The sequence below is a fragment of the Triturus cristatus genome, chromosome 1_2, assembly GCF_964204655.1.
Source record: "Triturus cristatus chromosome 1_2, aTriCri1.1, whole genome shotgun sequence".
Classification (NCBI taxonomy): Eukaryota; Metazoa; Chordata; class Amphibia; order Caudata; family Salamandridae; genus Triturus; species Triturus cristatus.
Window position 1 is genome coordinate 1,167,448,294 of NC_140580.1, and position 19,083 is coordinate 1,167,467,376.

Genomic DNA, 19,083 nt, shown 5'->3' on the forward strand with positions numbered 1-19,083 from the left:
TTGCAAGTGTGAGCAACTGTGAGTTCTGCATTACTATCACAGTGTCGCAAGTGTGAGTAGCCAAGAGTTCTGCAGTACTGAGTATCACAGTGTTACAAGTGTAAGTAGCCGTGAGTTCTGCAGTGCTGTGTATCACAATGTTGCAAGTGTGAGTAGCTGTGAGTTCTGCAGTGCTGTGTATCAGTGTTGCAAGTGTGAGTAGCTGTGAGTTCTGCAGTGCTGTGTATCACAGTGTTGCAAGTGTGAGCAGCTGTGAGTTCTGCATTACTATCACAGTGTCGCAAGTGTGAGTAGCTGTGAGTTCTGCAGTGCTGAGTATCACAGTGTCGCAAGAGTGAGTAGCCATGAGTTCTGCTGTGGTGAGTATCACAGTGTCGCAAGTGTGAGTAGCTGTGAGTTCTGCATTACTGAGTGTCATAGTGTCGCAAGTGTGAGTAGCCGTGAGTTTGGCAGTGCTGAGTATCACAGTGTCACAAGTGTGAGTAGCTGTGAGTCCTGCAGTACTGAGTATCACAGTGTCGCAAGTGTGAGTAGCTGTAAGACCTGCAGTGCTGAGTGTCACAGTGTCGCAAGTGTGAGTATTCGTGAGTTCTGCAGTGCTGAGTATGACAGTGTCGCAAGTGTGAGTAGGCACGAGTTTTGCAGTACTGAGTATCACACGTGTAAGTAGCCGTGAGTTCGGTGGTGCTGAGTATCACAGTGTAGCAAGTGTCAGTAGCCGTGAGTTCGGCAGTGCTGAGTATCACAGTGTCGCAAGTGTGAGTAGCTGTGAGTTCTGCATTATTGACTCACAGTGTCGCAAGTGTGAGTAGCTGCGAGTTCTGCATTATGGAGTATCACAGTGTCGCAAGTGTGAGTAGCTGTGAGTTCTGCATTACTGACTATCACAGTGTCGCAAGTGTGAGTAGCTGTGAGTTCTGCATTACTGAGTATCACAGTGTCACAAGTGTGAGTAGCCGTGAGTTCTGCGGTGGTGAGTATCACAGTGTCGCAAGTGTGAGTAGCTGTGAGTTCTGCATTACTGACTCACAGTGTCGCAAGTGTGAGTAGCTGTGAGTTCTGCATTACTGACTATCACAGTGTCGCAAGTGTGAGTAGCTGTTAGTTCTGCATTACTGAGTATCACAGTGCCACAAGTGTGAGTAGCCGTGAGTTCTGCGGTGGTGAGTATCACAGTGTTGCAAGTGTAAGTAGCTGTGAGTTCTGCTGTACTGAGTATCACAGTCTCGCAAGTGTGAGTAGCTGTGAGTTCTGCATTACTGACTATCACAGTGTCACAAGTGTGAGTTGCTGTGAGTTAGGCAGTGCTCAGTATCACAGTGTCGCAAGTGTGAGTGGCTGTGGGTTCTACAGTGCTGAGTTCACAGTGTTGCAAGTATGAGTAGCCGGGAGTTCTGTGGTGGTGAGTATCACAGTGTCGCAAGTGTGAGTAGCTGTGAGTTCTGCAGTGCTGAGTATCACAGTGTCACAAGTGTGAGTATCTGTGAGTTCTGCATTGCTCACTATCACAGTATCGCAAGTGTGAGTAGCCGTGAGTTATGTGGTGGTGAGTATCACAGTGTCGCAAGTGTGAGTAGCCGTGAGTTCTGCAGTGCTGAGCATCACAGTGCTGCAGTGTGAGTAGCTTTTAGTTCTGCAGTGCTGAGTATCACAGTGTGGCAAGTGTGAGTAGCTGTGAGTTCTGCATTGCTCAGTATCACAGTGTCGCAAGTATGAGTAGCCGTGAATTCTGTGGTGGTGAGTATCACAGCGTCGAGAGTGTGAGTAGCTGCGAGTTCTGCATTGCTAAGTTTCACAGTGTCGCAAGTGTGAGTAGCCGTGAGTTCTGTGGTGGTGAGTTTCACAGCGTCGCAAGTGTGAGTAGCCGTGAGTTCTGTGGTGGTGAGTTTCACAGTGTCGCAAGTGTGAGAATCTGAGTTCTGCATTGCTCACTATCACAGTATCGCAAGTGAGAGTAGCCGTGAGTTATGTGGTGGTGAGTATCACAGTGTCGCAAGTGTGAGTAGCCGTGAGTTCTGCAGTGCTGAGTATCACAGTGCTGCAGTGTGAGTGGCTGTGAGTGCTGCATTGCTCAGTATCACAGTGTCACAAGTATGAGTAGCCGTGAGTTCTGTGGTGGTGAGTATCACAGCGTCGCAAGTGTGAGTATCTGCGAGTTCTGCATTGCTCACTATCACAGTATTGCAAATGAGAGTAGCCGTGAGTTATGTGGTGGTGAGTATCACAGTGTTGCAAGTGTGAGTATCTGTGAGTTCTGCATTGCTCACTATCACAGTATCGCAAGTGAGAGTAGCCGTGAGTTATGTGGTGGTGAGTATCACAGTGTCACAAGTGTGAGTAGCCGTGAGTTCTGTGGTGCTGAGTATCACAGTGCTGCAGTGTGAGTGGCTGTGAGTTCTGCATTGCTCAGTATCACAGTGTTGCAAGTATGAGTAGCCGTGAGTTCTGTGGTGGTGAGTATCACAGCGTCGCAAGTGTGAGTAGCTGTGAGTTCTGCATTGCTGAGTTTCACAGTGTCGCAAGTGTGAGTAGCCGTGAGTTCTGTGGTGGTGAGTTTCACAGTGTCGCAAGTGTGAGTAGCCGTGAGTTCCATGGTGGTATCACAGTGTCACAAGTGTGAGTAGCCGTGAGTTCTGTGGTGGTGAGTTTCACAGTGTCGCAAGTGTGAGTAGCCGTGAGTTCCATGGTGGTATCACAGTGTCGCAAGTGTGAGTAGCCGTGAGTTATTTGGTGTTGAGTATCACATTGTCGCAAGTGTGAGTAGCTGTGAGTTCTGCATTGCTGAGTATCACAGTGTCGCAAGTGTGAGTAGCCGTGAGTTCTGTGGTGGTGAGTTTCACAGTGTCGCAAGTGTGAGTAGCTGTGAGTTCTGCATTGCTGAGTATCACAGTGTCGCAAGTGTGAGTAGCCGTGAGTTCTGTGGTGCTGAGTATCACAGTGTCGCAAGTGTGAGTAGCCGTGAGTTCCATGGTGGTATCACAGTGTCACAAGTGTGAGTGGCTGTGGGTTCTGCAGTGTTGAGAATCGCACTGTCCCACTGTAAGGTCTGTCAGCATCACAGGGACCGAGCTACAGTTACTGTCTTCTCTGTAAGCACTACTGTCATAACTGTGAGTACCTATGCGTGGCATTGTCCTGAGGGTGAGTATTATGCCGTACAAACTGTGCGTACCTCTGGTCCATCAGTCCTACCAAGGAGTGTCGCTTCACACAATGTAAACAGAATGACATCCTGTCCCAAGTGTGAGTACCTGTGAGTTATGAAGTTCTGACTATCACACGGGCCCAAATGAAAGGTATGAAATATCGGCAACCGCACTGTCCCAGCTATGAGCAGCACTGATCGCAGCGCGGAGCATCATTTGGTTTTATCTATTAGTAGGGGCGGTGCACTCATGTCTGTGCCCCCCAGGGGTGAACCCACACACCTCTGTCCTACCAGAGGGCGCCGATCCTACAGGTGAGGATCACACCCGCTAACACTGTCCCATCAGTATCACACTGTCCTACCAGAGAGCACCGATCCCACAGGTGAGTATCACACCCGCTAACACTGTCCCATCAGTATCACACTGTCCTACCAGAGAGCACCGATCCCACAGGTGAGTATCACACCCGCTAACACTGTCCCATCAGTATCACACTGTCCTACCAGAGAGCACCGATCCCACAGGTGAGGATCACAACCGCTAACACTGTCCCATCAGTATCACACTGTCCTACCAGAGAGCACCGATCCCACAGGTGAGGATCACACCCGCTAACACTGTCCCATCAGTATCACACTGTCCTACCAGAGAGCACCGATCCCACAGGTGAGTATCACACCCGCTAACACTGTCCCATCAGTATCACACTGTCCTACCAGAGAGCACCGATCCCACAGGTGAGGATCACACCCGCTAACACTGTCCCATCAGTATCACACTGTCCTACCAGAGAGCACCGATCCCACAGGTGAGGATCACACCCGCTAACACTGTCCCAGCCGTATCACACTGTCCCATCTGCGAGTACCAGTACCATTGTCCTGCTGGGGAGTATCACCCTATAGTGAGTAGCACACTGTCTCAACAGTGAGTACCAGCGGTCCTATTACTGCGCTGCGCATCACCCTTGCTGAGACTCACTGTCCCTCCTCTGAGACCTGTGCCGCTGCCCCCGTGGCACCGCCCACACTCCAGGGGCAGCCCACTCATCTCTATGCCCCCCAGGGGTGTACCCACACACCTCTGTCCTACCAGAGAGCGCCGATCCCGCTGGTGAGGATCACACCCGCTAACACTGTCCTAGCCGTATCACACTGTCCTACCAGAGAGCACCGATCCCACAGGTGAGGATCACACCCGCTAACACTGTCCCATCAGTATCACACTGTCCTACCAGAGAGCGCCAATCCTGCAGGTGAGGATCACACCCGCTAACACTGTCCCAGCCGTATCACACTGTCCTACCAGAGAGCGCCAATCCTGCAGGTGAGGTTCACACCCGCTAACACTGGCCCAGCCGTATCACACTGTCCCTCTATACTTACCGTGGGTCTTTGCAGTTGACACTTTCCTACTCCGTCCCTTCCATGGTTTCTTTTCTGTCTCTGTGCCTTCTTTTTCCCCTCCTCCTTTCTCTCGCTCCTCTCGGATCAGCCCCCCTCTTTGTATCTACCCCCCTTGATTCTTCTCCTCTCAGTTCCTTTTTTCCTCTCCCTTCTATGTGACTTCCTCCTCCCTTTTCTCTACCTCCCTCCCCTCCCACCTACCCTTCTTCTCAAACTCTTCCCCTCGCTCCATCTTGACTCCCTCCGCGCTCACCCGGTCTCTCCCTCTTCTCAGCTGTCCTGGTGCTTTCTTGCCCCTTTCAGTTTCTCCCGAACGCTGTGGCCTCCCACTCTTCCTCCCTCGCAGCTCCCCTTCTCCCCTCCTCTCCCTGCCTCCTCTTCGGCCCCCTGCCCTTTGAGTCCCGTTTCTCCCCTCTTTGACTACCTTGTGTCTTCCTCTCCCTCTTATTTCACTTCCTCCCTCGCTCCACCTCTCCCTTCCTGGCTTTTCTTGCCCATCATCTCGCTCTCCTGTTAGAGACCCTCGTCTTCCTTCTCCGGCTAGTTACGCCTTCCCCATCCCTCCCCCTTCTTTAACTGGCTGCCTCTTCCCCGCGTAGCCGCGCACTCCTCGGTGATCCTCGGCAGAGAGCAGCCGTTGCACGGCCGCGATGATGGAGAACAGGGTGTTCTGCTGCTTCGCCTTCTACGCGGCGGCCCTGGTGCTCAAGATGTTCCTGCTGGCGATCCTTACCGGCCAGCTGCGGCTGCGCAGGAAGGTGGGTGCCCCCGGCCTGATCCCCTCCCACCCCTGCTGGCATGAGCGCGTGATGGGCCTGACACCCCCGTGCTGAAATGTGTGCGTGAGTGTGACGGACCCCGCGTCCGGCTTACGCCCATGTCAAACCCTCTCCTTTGACTGATCCTTTCCAAACTCCAGAGGGAACATTAAGAGGAGACAGTTCTAGCCGGCCAGATTGTGCGTGAGGGCTTGGGGTGTCGGGTGTGTGTGGTTGTATGAGGGCGCCTGTGGCCAGATTGCGCGAGAGGTCTTGGGGTGTCGGGTGTGTGGTTGTCTGAGTGTGACTGTGGACAGACTGGGTGTGAGGTCCTGCTTGTGTCGGGTGTGTGGTTGTCTGTGTGTGACTGTGGATAGACTGGGTGTGAGGTCCTGCTTGTGTCGGGTGTGTGGTTGTCTGAGTGTGACTGTGGATAGACTGGGTGTGAGGTCCTGCTTGTGTCGGGTGTGTGGGTGTCTGAGTGTGACTGTGGACAGACTGGGTGTGAGGTCCTGCTTGTGTCGGGTGTGTAGTTGTCTGTGTTGACTGTGGATAGACTGGGTGTGAGGTCCTGCTTGTGTCGGGTGTGTGGTTGTCTAAGTGTGACTGTGGCCAGAGTGGGTGTGAGGTCCTGCTTGTGTCGGGTGTGTGGTTGTCGGTGTGTGACTGTACGTGTTCTTTCTTGTGTATGCTTTTCTGTCTGCCTCGTTTTGTGCCTGTCTGCCACCAGTATTCGAACTGTCCGTGTGTCCCTGTTGTGTATTGTGTGTGTGCGCGTTTGTGTACATTCACCACCGAGGATGTTATCCAGACTCCTTCCTGCCTGGATCCGACTCTTTCCTTCTCCTATTCGTCGAGCCCGTCTCCACAGTACTCTCTCTGGTCGGTGTAGCTCTTTAATTTATAGCGCTTTGGAGCCCTATGAGGCGCTGCACAAAGACCGCCAGAAGCGCCGAGTTTTCCTGCATTCCTTGTTTGCTGCGCTGCTTTGTGCAAGCGCCGCGAAGCATCTGCTAGCGCTATATGTCACGCCGTAAACCTAGCGACCTTAATAGGATGTAGGACATTTCCTCCTCGTTACCCCACCCCCCAAGTAATTACTTAATGAGGCCGCCGCGCCTCACAGACACACCCACTTCCCTCCACCCCCCCATCACACCTCCTGTTTTAGTTGACACAAGCCCCACCTAGTACAGTTGGCCTGGTCCCAACAGGCGGGAGGGAGGGGTTAATTAATTAAGGTGAAAACCTTACTCAGAGTAATGCAATTACGTAATTAAAGCAGTAACTATAGGGAAACATAGGGGCAGATTTACAAGCCTCTTGCGCCACTTTTGCGTCGCTTTTCCCATGTTAAAAGTGACGCAAAAGTGGCGCAAGGGGCTTGTAAATCTGCCCCAGAAGGTTTAGCAAGAGCTGAAACAAAGTAGGCTCCCAGGAGCACAACCGTACACCCCACAACCCACACCATCGTCGAGGAATTAAACCCCTGGCATGGTGTTATCAAATACGTCACAAGGTACGTGGAAGTATTCATTCCTTTCTTTTCTCCAGTCGGGGTCTCTGCACCCACAACCCTGCACTCACCGCAACTCCCCATCTGCACTTCATCAGCTTAAAAAACGTTGCTCAACAGATCATAACTTATTGAAGGTTTTCGCGTTGGCACCGCTCCTGCCAGACACTTGTAGTCATTACACCGGTGGCTCTCAGCAGCCGATGCCCGCCTCTGACTTCCAGAAGTGCCAGTGTCGAGGAGTCCGTGCCAGTGTCGAGGAGTCCGTGCCAGCCTTTCCAGGTGAAGTGCAGTGCCCGTGTCTGCCAAGGAAACCAAAACAAACAAGTCTTTATCGAGACAATGTTTAGTTTTACTGTCCGCACATCCATGCTTTCACCCTGATGCTGTGACGTACTTACAATGCGTTCACCCTGATGCTGTGACGTACATCCATACTTTCACCCTGATGCTGTGACGCGCAACCAATAAAACACCACGACAGCACAGTCATTACCAAAAGAAAACACTGTTTCACTCCGAAGCCTGGGGGGGGGGGCAGCAGACGACCTTGGCGTGGGGGGCGGGGTCACCTCTAGCGGCGGGCGGGCCAACAGAGTAACAGGGAGAGCCGAGCAAAGGGTCTGGCTCGGACCGTAGAGCCCGTGCCCGAGCCGAGCTCTGAAAATGCCTTATGCGAACCATGCAGCAAGCATCACATAAAATTTGAGGGGCTAAAGTTCAAAAAGTGCATTTCTACAGCACGTGGGGTCTTTGACATTAAAAGGGCACATCATACCACTGTACTGAGGAGTACTCACTAAAGGGATACTTTCGTACGAGTGTTACTCCTACTTGAAAGGACTTTCGTACACGATAATGAAGCAGAGACCTTTGCTGAAATAAAGGTGCACAGTAGTCTGTTGTGAAGTGATCTTAAACCCTTGTGCACGTGCTCTGTGAAACTGACAACATATAGCGTGGGTTCTGCCTATGGCCCATACTGTGGTATCGTCCACACAGAAGCAGAACAGCGCACCAATCCTTGATGTCAAGAGCTACCCATCCAGGCACTGGATTGCACAGTGTGGATTGGGAAATCTACGATCAGTTCCGGATTCTGTGCAACACTGAACTGTGTGATCTTAGGCACATTCTTTATTCTACCGAACATCCTTTTTGTCGTTACCACGCATGTAGGCTGTCCTGTTTCAGTGTGTCCTGTCTGTGGATTTCAAAGGTGAAATCATTGCTGATCGGTGTTTATTTGGTTTTCTGAACCTGCAAAATCGAAAAAAGCGGTGTTTTTCCAGTGTTTACAAAACATGTTGTTTTTGCAGTAGTTGTTACAAAGCACATGTATAATTTAAAGGAGAAGTCATGCAGGATATATGGTGCCTTCCTCTTGGAGTCTGTCCAATGAACTTATATTAGACCCTTTTAAGCATAGAAAGTCTGTGTATTGCACGCTCACTCACATCTCATCACCTCTCTCGCTCACTCACAGCTCATCACTTCTCTCGCTCACTCACAGCTAATCACCTCTCTCGCTCACTCACTCACATCTCATCACCTCTCTCGCTCACTCACAGCTAATCACCTCTCTCGCTCACTCACTCACATCTCATCACCTCTCTCGCTCACTCACATCTCATCACCTCTCTCGCACACTCACATCTCATCACCTCTCTCGCTCACTCACATCTCATCACCTCTCTCGCTCACTCACAGCTCATCACCTCTCTCGCTCACTCACAGCTCATCACCTCTCTCGCTCACTCACAGCTCATCACCTCTCTCGCTCACTCTTTCAGAACTCTGGTTTACAGAACAATTAACCCTGCCAACAACATGGTTCCTTGCAAAATACTTCAACGTTTTTGAAATACACTAGATGAATTTTTAGCCCTACATTCTAAGGCACTTAAGCTTGCTTTTTAAGCGTGCTTGCCACCGCTTTTCTACACTTTTTGCCTGAATACACAGGGGTGTTGCTGCTGTTGTGTGGGCATCCATAGCTGACCAGTGTCCCCAGTGGAAGTGTCGCACCTATAACCATAGACATCGCATTGTATTCTGGGACTGGACATTTCGCTTTAACCATGGGCCCAAAAACCCCAGCAGGAAAGTGCAGCTGGGTAAAAAAGCCAGGATCTGCTGAAGGTCTCACACATAGCAGTGAGACATGAATCTTGTTGGTATGTGGAACATCTTGTCATGTTTTCACCACTATCCCGTGCTCATGGTGACACCTCTGTCTTTACAGGTGCCTGTCACTGCACCTTGCATTGAATGTTTAAAGTTGGGGTGTTTGGCAGTGCACCTCCAGTCGACACTGACTTGTTAGAAAGGGTCTGAGGTCTCAAAGGTTTGTACCTCTCCTCTGTCCGTGGGCACCTCCGATGGCACACACTGGCCAAGACCATTACGAGCCACTCCGCCAAGCAGTGAAAGAATTAAACATGTCAAAAGATCAAATACGATTTCAATGTTCCCCGATTCTCCAAAGTGTATAAAATAATTAAATTACAACTAAGCATTCTTTTAAACCCTGCACCTTTAATCAGAGCACACACGACTGGAGGAAACCAAAGGAATAAGAAACAATATGTTAGTGAAGTCCGTAAAAACAAACCTCAGGCAGAATGCTCTTAGAGCAGTCTTTCGTGCGGCTATAACGGAGTTACACGGCGTTGGCTCCTCAGGAAGAAATACATGGTCTTCCTATCTCGCTTTCCTTTCTTTGAATGAAATTTTAGTTTTTGCTTGTGCCAGTGTTTATATGTTTACACTGATGAGGGCTGTCTCTATTCCGGTGAGGTTTTGTCAGTTACTATGGATTTATTTTAAAACAGGATAGCCTCCATAAATGAGAGCAAATTTAAATTTGTGAGTTGAGATATGTGCTGTACAAAAACTTATTTCGTGTTTGATTTAATAGCTTATGATGTTTCTTTATCTATAATAAGAATCGAGGCCACATGACGTACGCTTGACCGATATTTTGCCTCTTAGTTCACTCATAGTATTTTCATCACGGCGTGGGTAGGAGTGTTTCACCGCACATGTTTAAAAATTCTCACTTTTAAATACTTCTGAAAGCAGAGATACAATCTAATATACCACGTTGAAATGCTTCTGCATGTTAAAGAAGTACACATTTTGAAGACAACTTATCATATTCTAACATGTTTGTTGCATGATCTACATACTTTTGGAGTCTCTGGTTGTGCACAGACTCATAAAGCCAGAGCCGACCTCTGGCTCTGCCCACTCAGTTAATTTTTTGGCCTCTACAAGGTGTTCTCGATTGTCGTAATGAAAGGGTTTGCACATATGAGAGTGCCTTAACATGTGTGACCTCAGGATCACAAAAAGGATTCCTTGTTTGTTCAGCACACATCCCATCACATATGTGAAGGCACTCTGATATGTACTAACGAAGACACGGGCATTAGAGGTGGAAGCGCCTCTGGCTTTAAGAGCCTTTACCCGAGTTGAGCCTCAAAAATAAGTGGCATGTAAATAAAGATCATGCTAGAATACGATAGGGTGTCCTGAAAATTCCAAAAAGTGAATTTATTTTACACGCTGAAACGTGTCACCTTAGCAAATCAGATGATATCGCTGCATTAGAAGCATTGTGAAAAGTTGGAATTTTCAATAATGAAACGAGCGACATTCCTGCTCCAGCTGGTGAGACAACACTATTAGTGAACTAAGAGAAAAATGAGGGGTCATGTGTACCCCATATGTAGACTCGATATTTCTCCAGCATTGGATCATTTATATATTCACATGCTTGAATCATACCCCTTCGTCTGGCTGGGAATCCCCGGTACATAAAAAATGCAGTATACAGTGTAAAATATACAGATATATTGTGTAAAATGGTCAGAGGTCTGAAACAACATAGTATGTTTAGTAACCTATTCACCTCATTTGAAAAGAACCCAAACTACAGCCAATTAAGTGGAAGCTTAATCTCTCCTGCTCCCCCTAGAGGTCACCATAGTTCAGATTTCGACCGCACGTCCTGTGTGAGGGAGTATCCTGTCGGAGCTCTGCTCTAACCTTTCAGCGAACCTGAAATTGTTACTATATTGGTCTGCCCTGGATTTGAACTAGCCCTATCTACAGCACTGTGGTACTTTGAGTTGTTTTTAGGGTAAATTGCAATATTTTCTGGACCAGGGAGATCACTGGATCTGACATTCAACTGTCACCGTGGCTGACAGACAGAAGAAATCTCTATTTAAACCTTGTTCCTGTTGTGGAAACCGGAACATTCATTTACACGGATGACCCACGCCTCAACGTATTTATTGCTTTTTATCCAGTTCATAAGTCATCAGAAGGCAATATTTGTAAGTCTTTCTCAACTAAAACACTTAAGGTTAGAGAAGGAAGGTTGGCATTATTCTTTATGGATAAAGAGAACTTTACTTCTTCGAAGAGATGCCCCCTCTTCCGGGGAGGACTCTGTGAAAAGTGCCCCTCTGAGCACTTCCACAAAGGCAGGTCATAAGAGGAGGCTTGTGTAGTTTCCTGAGCATGATTTATTTGGTACAGCGCGTGCAGCCTCCTCCTCTGGTAACAAACCAGATAATTATGCCTCTAAGCGCTATAGAGAGGATCGAAATGTTGTAAAGAAGACCTTTCCAAAAACTCATCTTCAAAGAAACCTCAGCAACGATGAGACCGTCAATGATATTAACTTCGTCGTCAAGCATCCCATTGATGACAACACCGTCGACGTCGAACATATCGTTGTTGACCTCACCGTTGAGAGCCAAGCAGTCAACAAAAAACATATATATGTTTTTTCACCATTAATGGTGACAAATGTACCTCCAGCTCAAATAGTGCAGTCAGCTCAAGAAGAAGAGGCGAGTGATTATTCCTACTCACAGCTTACAGACCAACACAGTTAGATGTAAGATAAGTCCCAGAGTTTGGAAGGCAAGAAATGGATGAGGAGGAGTCTTACAACGAAGATGTTTACCAGCAGGGGTATAGGTGGGAAAGTACGGAAACTGCTATGAGGCAGAAACCACCATGATATTATAAAGAACCCGATGTGGTCCAAGTGGCGATGGCATTTTTTTATCAATGTTGCAACAGACGATGGATACTTTCAACAAGTTATTACCACAGCCACCATTTGACAATCCTAACATAGGGTTACCTGCTACACCCAATCTGTTGCCTACTTAATCTGCTGCTTTATTGGTTTCACCTCATCGGCAGCCATTGCCCCTACCTCCTCCTTCTCCTCTCACGCCAAGGGGATCCGTTCAAGGAGGGGCCATGGATGATGTTTACTCCAATGGTTCTGTATATTTTGATATAGATGAAGAGGAAGGCGAGCTTCCCCCAGATGGTGGCACAAGATGATAATGGATGGGAATTCCTTTGTCCCATGTGGAAATGATGCTGGGGCAATTACACAGGATTCTACAGATGATATCTCTAAATGTAGTTCATTCATTGAAAGAGCTGCCAAGAAATTCAACCCACCAATGACGTCTGTAGATCAACCGTGCTTTCTCTAGCACTTTAAAGGGCAAACTTGGAAATCTGTTAAGTCAATACCCAGTCTTAATTATGACTGGTCGGAAGGTTTGAAATTATTGAAGAAACCTGTTATTGTTTTAGCAATGACACTGCATCTGGAGCAAAAATCTATAGCTCTGGATTCAGCTCCAGCTCGCCTCACTAGTCCTACCAAACCGGATTCCGTCATTTCTTCAGCAGCTCAGAGAAGAACCAGGAGCCCAATCTCGCCCTCTTCTAGTCCGCCACGCAAGGATCGCAAACGCATTGATAATCTGCGCAGAAGAATGTGGTCTATGACGGCAACCTAAAAAAAAACAGCCCATGCCCTGGAAATTCTAGGTCTTTATGATCGCCAAATATGGCGTGACACAGCTCCATTACTGGAACTCATTCCTGAGAATAAGAGGGGATTGGAGAGAGCGTTCCTAACGGAACGAGGGCTAACTTCTGCCTTCATTATTGACGCAGCAATAGATGCCTCGAACCCAGGTTTTTGCCACTTGGCAGGCGGTTCTGTACTAAGAAGACAAGACTGCTTAAAGTGTTCAGCCTCCCATTCTGACATCCAATATCAAAGATCGCTGTCCCTGTGCGAAGGATGAGTAAGATGTATGAAACAGCTGTCCCCTCCATTTTTTATGCAATTTAAGAGCCTTAAGGGTAGTATGGTACGTCACCTGTAAGTAAACTACGTGCACTTTATGACAGTGGAGTTGTTCTAAGATGCTATACCTCTTCTGCACTGACCCCATACCCCTGACGTTCCAAGTTATTATGTTGTATTTACATTGGACATCCAGAATTGTGAAATACGACTTACAGCATATATCCATACTCCACCCATTGCACAGTATGTTACGATGACATCAACAATTAAACAATACTCCAATGCAAGCTCCAGCAAAGCACGATCGTTCGACCAAAACAATAAGAAAAACATAAGAACAGACTAGCGGTGTGTGCAGTCGCCATCGGGCGTGGGCGTCGGACATGCCACAAACCAACGGAGGGAAGTCCACCAAGGCTCTGGTACGCTCTCGGCTCCAGAGCCCCCGAATCCATAATGTGTTAATAGTGCGGAATCAGTAACTGTGAGTAACGAACAAGGCAGAGCCACTGACAGCGGGGACCCACAGACATGTTCAGTGTCAATATGCAAGCATCACAACCCTCGTTCCAGACGTTGCTCTTAGGAGCAGCACTGTAGCATACCATGGGGACCTGTACAGTTCACAGTTCATCAGCGCCACAAGAGGTGCCCCAATAGCCAGTGTCACTAAGTGGAGGGCAGACAGCACCCTGAGAGGGCACCCACAATGCACATGACAGTGTGGAACAACATCATACTGCTGCAGGACTCTGAGTCCAAAGCACTGCTAGGCGCGGAGCAGGAGCTGACATGCGGACATACTTCCCTAATAGAAGTTGCAGATGCCAGAGCGCCCCTCCTATAGTTCAGGGTCTGTTGCGGGGAAGGCGCCAGACAAAGCGCAGCGAAAAGGTCCACCGCGGCACCTCCGAGGGAGGCGCTAAGCTTTAACTGTCAGTTGCCCAGATTATTCAGGTCTTCTGGAGCTGGGAATCTGCCGCTCCACCCAGTCCCATGCAGATTTCTGCATGTCATAAAAGAGGGCACTTTGGCCGAGGATTACCTTAAGCTTGGCAGGGAATATGAGTGTGTATGTCAGGCCTTCAGTTCGTAACTGTTTCTTGACTGCCTGGTAGGAAGAACGCTGGTATTAGACAGCAAATGTGTAGTCTGGGAATAATGAAACGTGTACATTGTCCATCGTGATGGTGCATTCTCCCTGGTGCACTATAGGATGACATCACAAGCCCTGAAGTTTAGTATGAGGGCCCTGAATGGATGCAGTGGGTGGTGCGTCGGGTTGCGGGTGCCATGCAGGTATCCAGTGCGCCCTCTCGACCATGAACAGCATAGATAAACCATGTGGTGCCACCGCACTCTGTAGTCAGTTCTCAGAATACTGAGTGATTTTAGGGCCCTCCACGCCTTCAGGCATCCCTATGATGCGAACGTTATTTTGACACGCATGCCCCTCAGCATCCTCTGCCTGTTCATGAAACACAGTGACCTGTTTATGGAGCTAGTTAATGATAGAGGTCTGTTCCGTGTGCCATGGAGTCAATGACCATCGGGCCGTTTCAGTGGTCTTGACCCTGTCAACCAGTTTATGATGATCGTTTTTAAGGAGACTGACTTCAGTGGTAAATGCGCCGAGTCTTTGTTCAATAGCCACCTTGATATCTCCGATCTCTTTCACGATAACATCACGTTTGTCCAGTGGTGGGGCGGCCATCGTGGGGGGCATACAGTCTTCTGTCACCATTATGGACGAGCCATCTGATGGAGTAGACTGAGAGCGGGTAACGCTAAGTGGCAGTGACGTTTTGTTTCTGGTGCAACCCATTATGAACCCTGACCAATGCGAAGCAGTGAAAGAAGTAATGAAGCAGGAGAAATCTCAATGTACTTGGGGCAACACGATAGAGGTCTTGGGTTCGGATGTACGTCCCTGTCCAGTTAAGACACTCTGTTCCGGCAACAGTACACTGCAGCAGCAGAGGCATGGAAGAGCACAGAAAATCTACAACCTCCATGCGTGCAGTGTGACACATGAAGGGAGAGGAGTTGGCCTAACTGCTAGGGCGCTCGACCTCGGACCTGGGGAACTGGGTTCAAGTCTCGGTAATGTCGCTGAACATCCTGTGATTCTGGGGATATCACTTAATCTCCCCGTGCCTAATAAAAAATGAATGTGTGTCCTCATGTAATGTGACTGGTGCTATGTAAAGCGCTCTGATACCCGATTGGATTCGGGTCAAGTTCGCACTATATAAAACTCTGCAAAAAAAAAAAAGGGAATTGGGTGCTCCCCCCCATGGTCACGTCATGTAGTACACTCGAGGGGCCAATGCCATGCAGTATTTGAAAGGCTCGGCTCCGGGGAGTAGTCACTAAGGATTGGCCCTATAAGGATGCATGCTGAGATGATGTGTAGAAAAGCCAGTGTGGTAGAGGGGTGCAGACTAACTGGAGAAGGGCTCTACCGGCCCAGTTCATGTCCCCACAGTGGTAGCAGCAGCCCGCAGGGGCTCGCATCATCACGAGGCAATCAGGGCAGCTCAGGGGGGAGCAGCAGCATTCGTCTGCTGCTCCACGCATACGCGCAAGCTGCCACACCTCAACCCCGCAGGCACTCCCCCGACAGTCTGCTGGCACACCACAGGTAGGGCGAGCTGCTGCCCAAATGGCACAGGGCGTACAGCCTTTCTGGCTGCGGTCTTTGTGTTGGCTGGGGGCCCCAGCAACGCCGCAGAGAAGGCCAGGTCTGCACCTTCAAGCCTATCCCAACATGGCGCAGCCCTTCATGGTGAGTTCCGTCGTCAGTTCTGCCCGCACCATCGGTCCCCAGCGGTGAGCCGGCACCAGAGTCAGGTCCACAAAGAACAGGAGCACCTTTAAGAGTTTCGCTTTAACCATGGGCCCAAAAACCCCAGCAGGAAAGTGCAGCTGGGTAAAAAAGCCAGGATCTGCTGAAGGTCTCACACATAGCAGTGAGACATGAATCTTGTTGGTATGTGGAACATCTTGTCATGTTTTCACCACTATCCCGTGCTCATGGTGACACCTCTGTCTTTACAGGTGCCTGTCACTGCACCTTGCATTGAATGTTTAAAGTTGGGGTGTTTGGCAGTGCACCTCCAGTCGACACTGACTTGTTAGAAAGGGTCTGAGGTCTCAAAGGTTTGTACCTCTCCTCTGTCCGTGGGCACCTCCGATGGCACACACTGGCCAAGACCATTACGAGCCACTCCGCCAAGCAGTGAAAGAATTAAACATGTCAAAAGATCAAATACGATTTCAATGTTCCCCGATTCTCCAAAGTGTATAAAATAATTAAATTACAACTAAGCATTCTTTTAAACCCTGCACCTTTAATCAGAGCACACACGACTGGAGGAAACCAAAGGAATAAGAAACAATATGTTAGTGAAGTCCGTAAAAACAAACCTCAGGCAGAATGCTCTTAGAGCAGTCTTTCGTGCGGCTGTAACGGAGTTACACGGCGTTGGCTCCTCAGGAAGAAATACATGGTCTTCCTATCTCGCTTTCCTTTCTTTGAATGAAATTTTAGTTTTTGCTTGTGCCAGTGTTTATATGTTTACACTGATGAGGGCTGTCTCTATTCCGGTGAGGTTTTGTCAGTTACTATGGATTTATTTTAAAACAGGATAGCCTCCATAAATGAGAGCAAATTTAAATTTGTGAGTTGAGATATGTGCTGTACAAAAACTTATTTCGTGTTTGATTTAATAGCTTATGATGTTTCTTTATCTATAATAAGAATCGAGGCCACATGACGTACGCTTGACCGATATTTTGCCTCTTAGTTCACTCATAGTATTTTCATCACGGCGTGGGTAGGAGTGTTTCACCGCACATGTTTAAAAATTCTCACTTTTAAATACTTCTGAAAGCAGAGATACAATCTAATATACCACGTTGAAATGCTTCTGCATGTTAAAGAAGTACACATTTTGAAGACAACTTATCATATTCTAACATGTTTGTTGCATGATCTACATACTTTTGGAGTCTCTGGTTGTGCACAGACTCATAAAGCCAGAGCCGACCTCTGGCTCTGCCCACTCAGTTAATTTTTTGGCCTCTACAAGGTGTTCTCGATTGTCGTAATGAAAGGGTTTGCACATATGAGAGTGCCTTAACATGTGTGACCTCAGGATCACAAAAAGGATTCCTTGTTTGTTCAGCACACATCCCATCACATATGTGAAGGCACTCTGATATGTACTAACGAAGACACGGGCATTAGAGGTGGAAGCGCCTCTGGCTTTAAGAGCCTTTACCCGAGTTGAGCCTCAAAAATAAGTGGCATGTAAATAAAGATCATGCTAGAATACGATAGGGTGTCCTGAAAATTCCAAAAAGTGAATTTATTTTACACGCTGAAACGTGTCACCTTAGCAAATCAGATGATATCGCTGCATTAGAAGCATTGTGAAAAGTTGGAATTTTCAATAATGAAACGAGCGACATTCCTGCTCCAGCTGGTGAGACAACACTATTAGTGAACTAAGAGAAAAATGAGGGGTCATGTGTACCCCATATGTAGACTCGATATTTCTCCAGCATTGGATCATTTATATATTCACATGCTTGAATCATACCCCTTCGTCTGGCTGGGAATCCCCGGTACATAAAAAATGCAGTATACAGTGTAAAATATACAGATATATTGTGTAAAATGGTCAGAGGTCTGAAACAACATAGTATGTTTAGTAACCTATTCACCTCATTTGAAAAGAACCCAAACTACAGCCAATTAAGTGGAAGCTTAATCTCTCCTGCTCCCCCTAGAGGTCACCATAGTTCAGATTTCGACCGCACGTCCTGTGTGAGGGAGTATCCTGTCGGAGCTCTGCTCTAACCTTTCAGCGAACCTGAAATTGTTACTATATTGGTCTGCCCTGGATTTGAACTAGCCCTATCTACAGCACTGTGGTACTTTGAGTTGTTTTTAGGGTAAATTGCAATATTTTCTGGACCAGGGAGATCACTGGATCTGACATTCAACTGTCACCGTGGCTGACAGACAGAAGAAATCTCTATTTAAACCTTGTTCCTGTTGTGGAAACCGGAACATTCATTTACACGGATGACCCACGCCTCAACGTATTTATTGCTTTTTATCCAGTTCATAAGTCATCAGAAGGCAATATTTGTAAGTCTTTCTCAACTAAAACACTTAAGGTTAGAGAAGGAAGGTTGGCATTATTCTTTATGGATAAAGAGAACTTTACTTCTTCGAAGAGATGCCCCCTCTTCCGGGGAGGACTCTGTGAAAAGTGCCCCTCTGAGCACTTCCACAAAGGCAGGTCATAAGAGGAGGCTTGTGTAGTTTCCTGAGCATGATTTATTTGGTACAGCGCGTGCAGCCTCCTCCTCTGGTAACAAACCAGATAATTATGCCTCTAAGCGCTATAGAGAGGATCGAAATGTTGTAAAGAAGACCTTTCCAAAAACTCATCTTCAAAGAAACCTCAGCAACGATGAGACCGTCAATGATATTAACTTCGTCGTCAAGCATCCCATTGATGACAACACCGTCGACGTCGAACATATCGTTGTTGACCTCACCGTTGAGAGCCAAGCAGTCAACAAAAAACATATATATGTTTTTTCACCATTAATGGTGACAAATGTACCTCCAGCTCAAATAGTGCAGTCAGCTCAAGAAGAAGAGGCGAGTGATTATTCCTACTCACAGCTTACAGACCAACACAGTTAGATGTAAGATAAGTCCCAGAGTTTGGAAGGCAAGAAATGGATGAGGAGGAGTCTTACAACGAAGATGTTTACCAGCAGGGGTATAGGTGGGAAAGTACGGAAACTGCTATGAGGCAGAAACCACCATGATATTATAAAGAACCCGATGTGGTCCAAGTGGCGATGGCATTTTTTTATCAATGTTGCAACAGACGATGGATACTTTCAACAAGTTATTACCACAGCCACCATTTGACAATCCTAACATAGGGTTACCTGCTACACCCAATCTGTTGCCTACTTAATCTGCTGCTTTATTGGTTTCACCTCATCGGCAGCCATTGCCCCTACCTCCTCCTTCTCCTCTCACGCCAAGGGGATCCGTTCAAGGAGGGGCCATGGA

At 47.9% G+C, this 19,083-nt stretch overlaps 1 protein-coding gene across 1 annotated transcript in view; it reads left to right on the forward strand.

Annotated features, from left to right (window-relative positions):
• The first annotated feature begins 4,691 nt into the window (after positions 1-4,691).
• The window catches only part of PTGES (prostaglandin E synthase), a 138,955-nt gene continuing 124,563 nt past the window's right edge, over positions 4,692-19,083 (forward strand). The window contains exon 1 of the mRNA XM_085613999.1: positions 4,692-5,313. Coding sequence (XP_085470125.1) covers positions 5,206-5,313 — 108 coding nt within the window. The 5' untranslated portion in view covers positions 4,692-5,205. The remainder of the gene's footprint in view (positions 5,314-19,083) is intronic.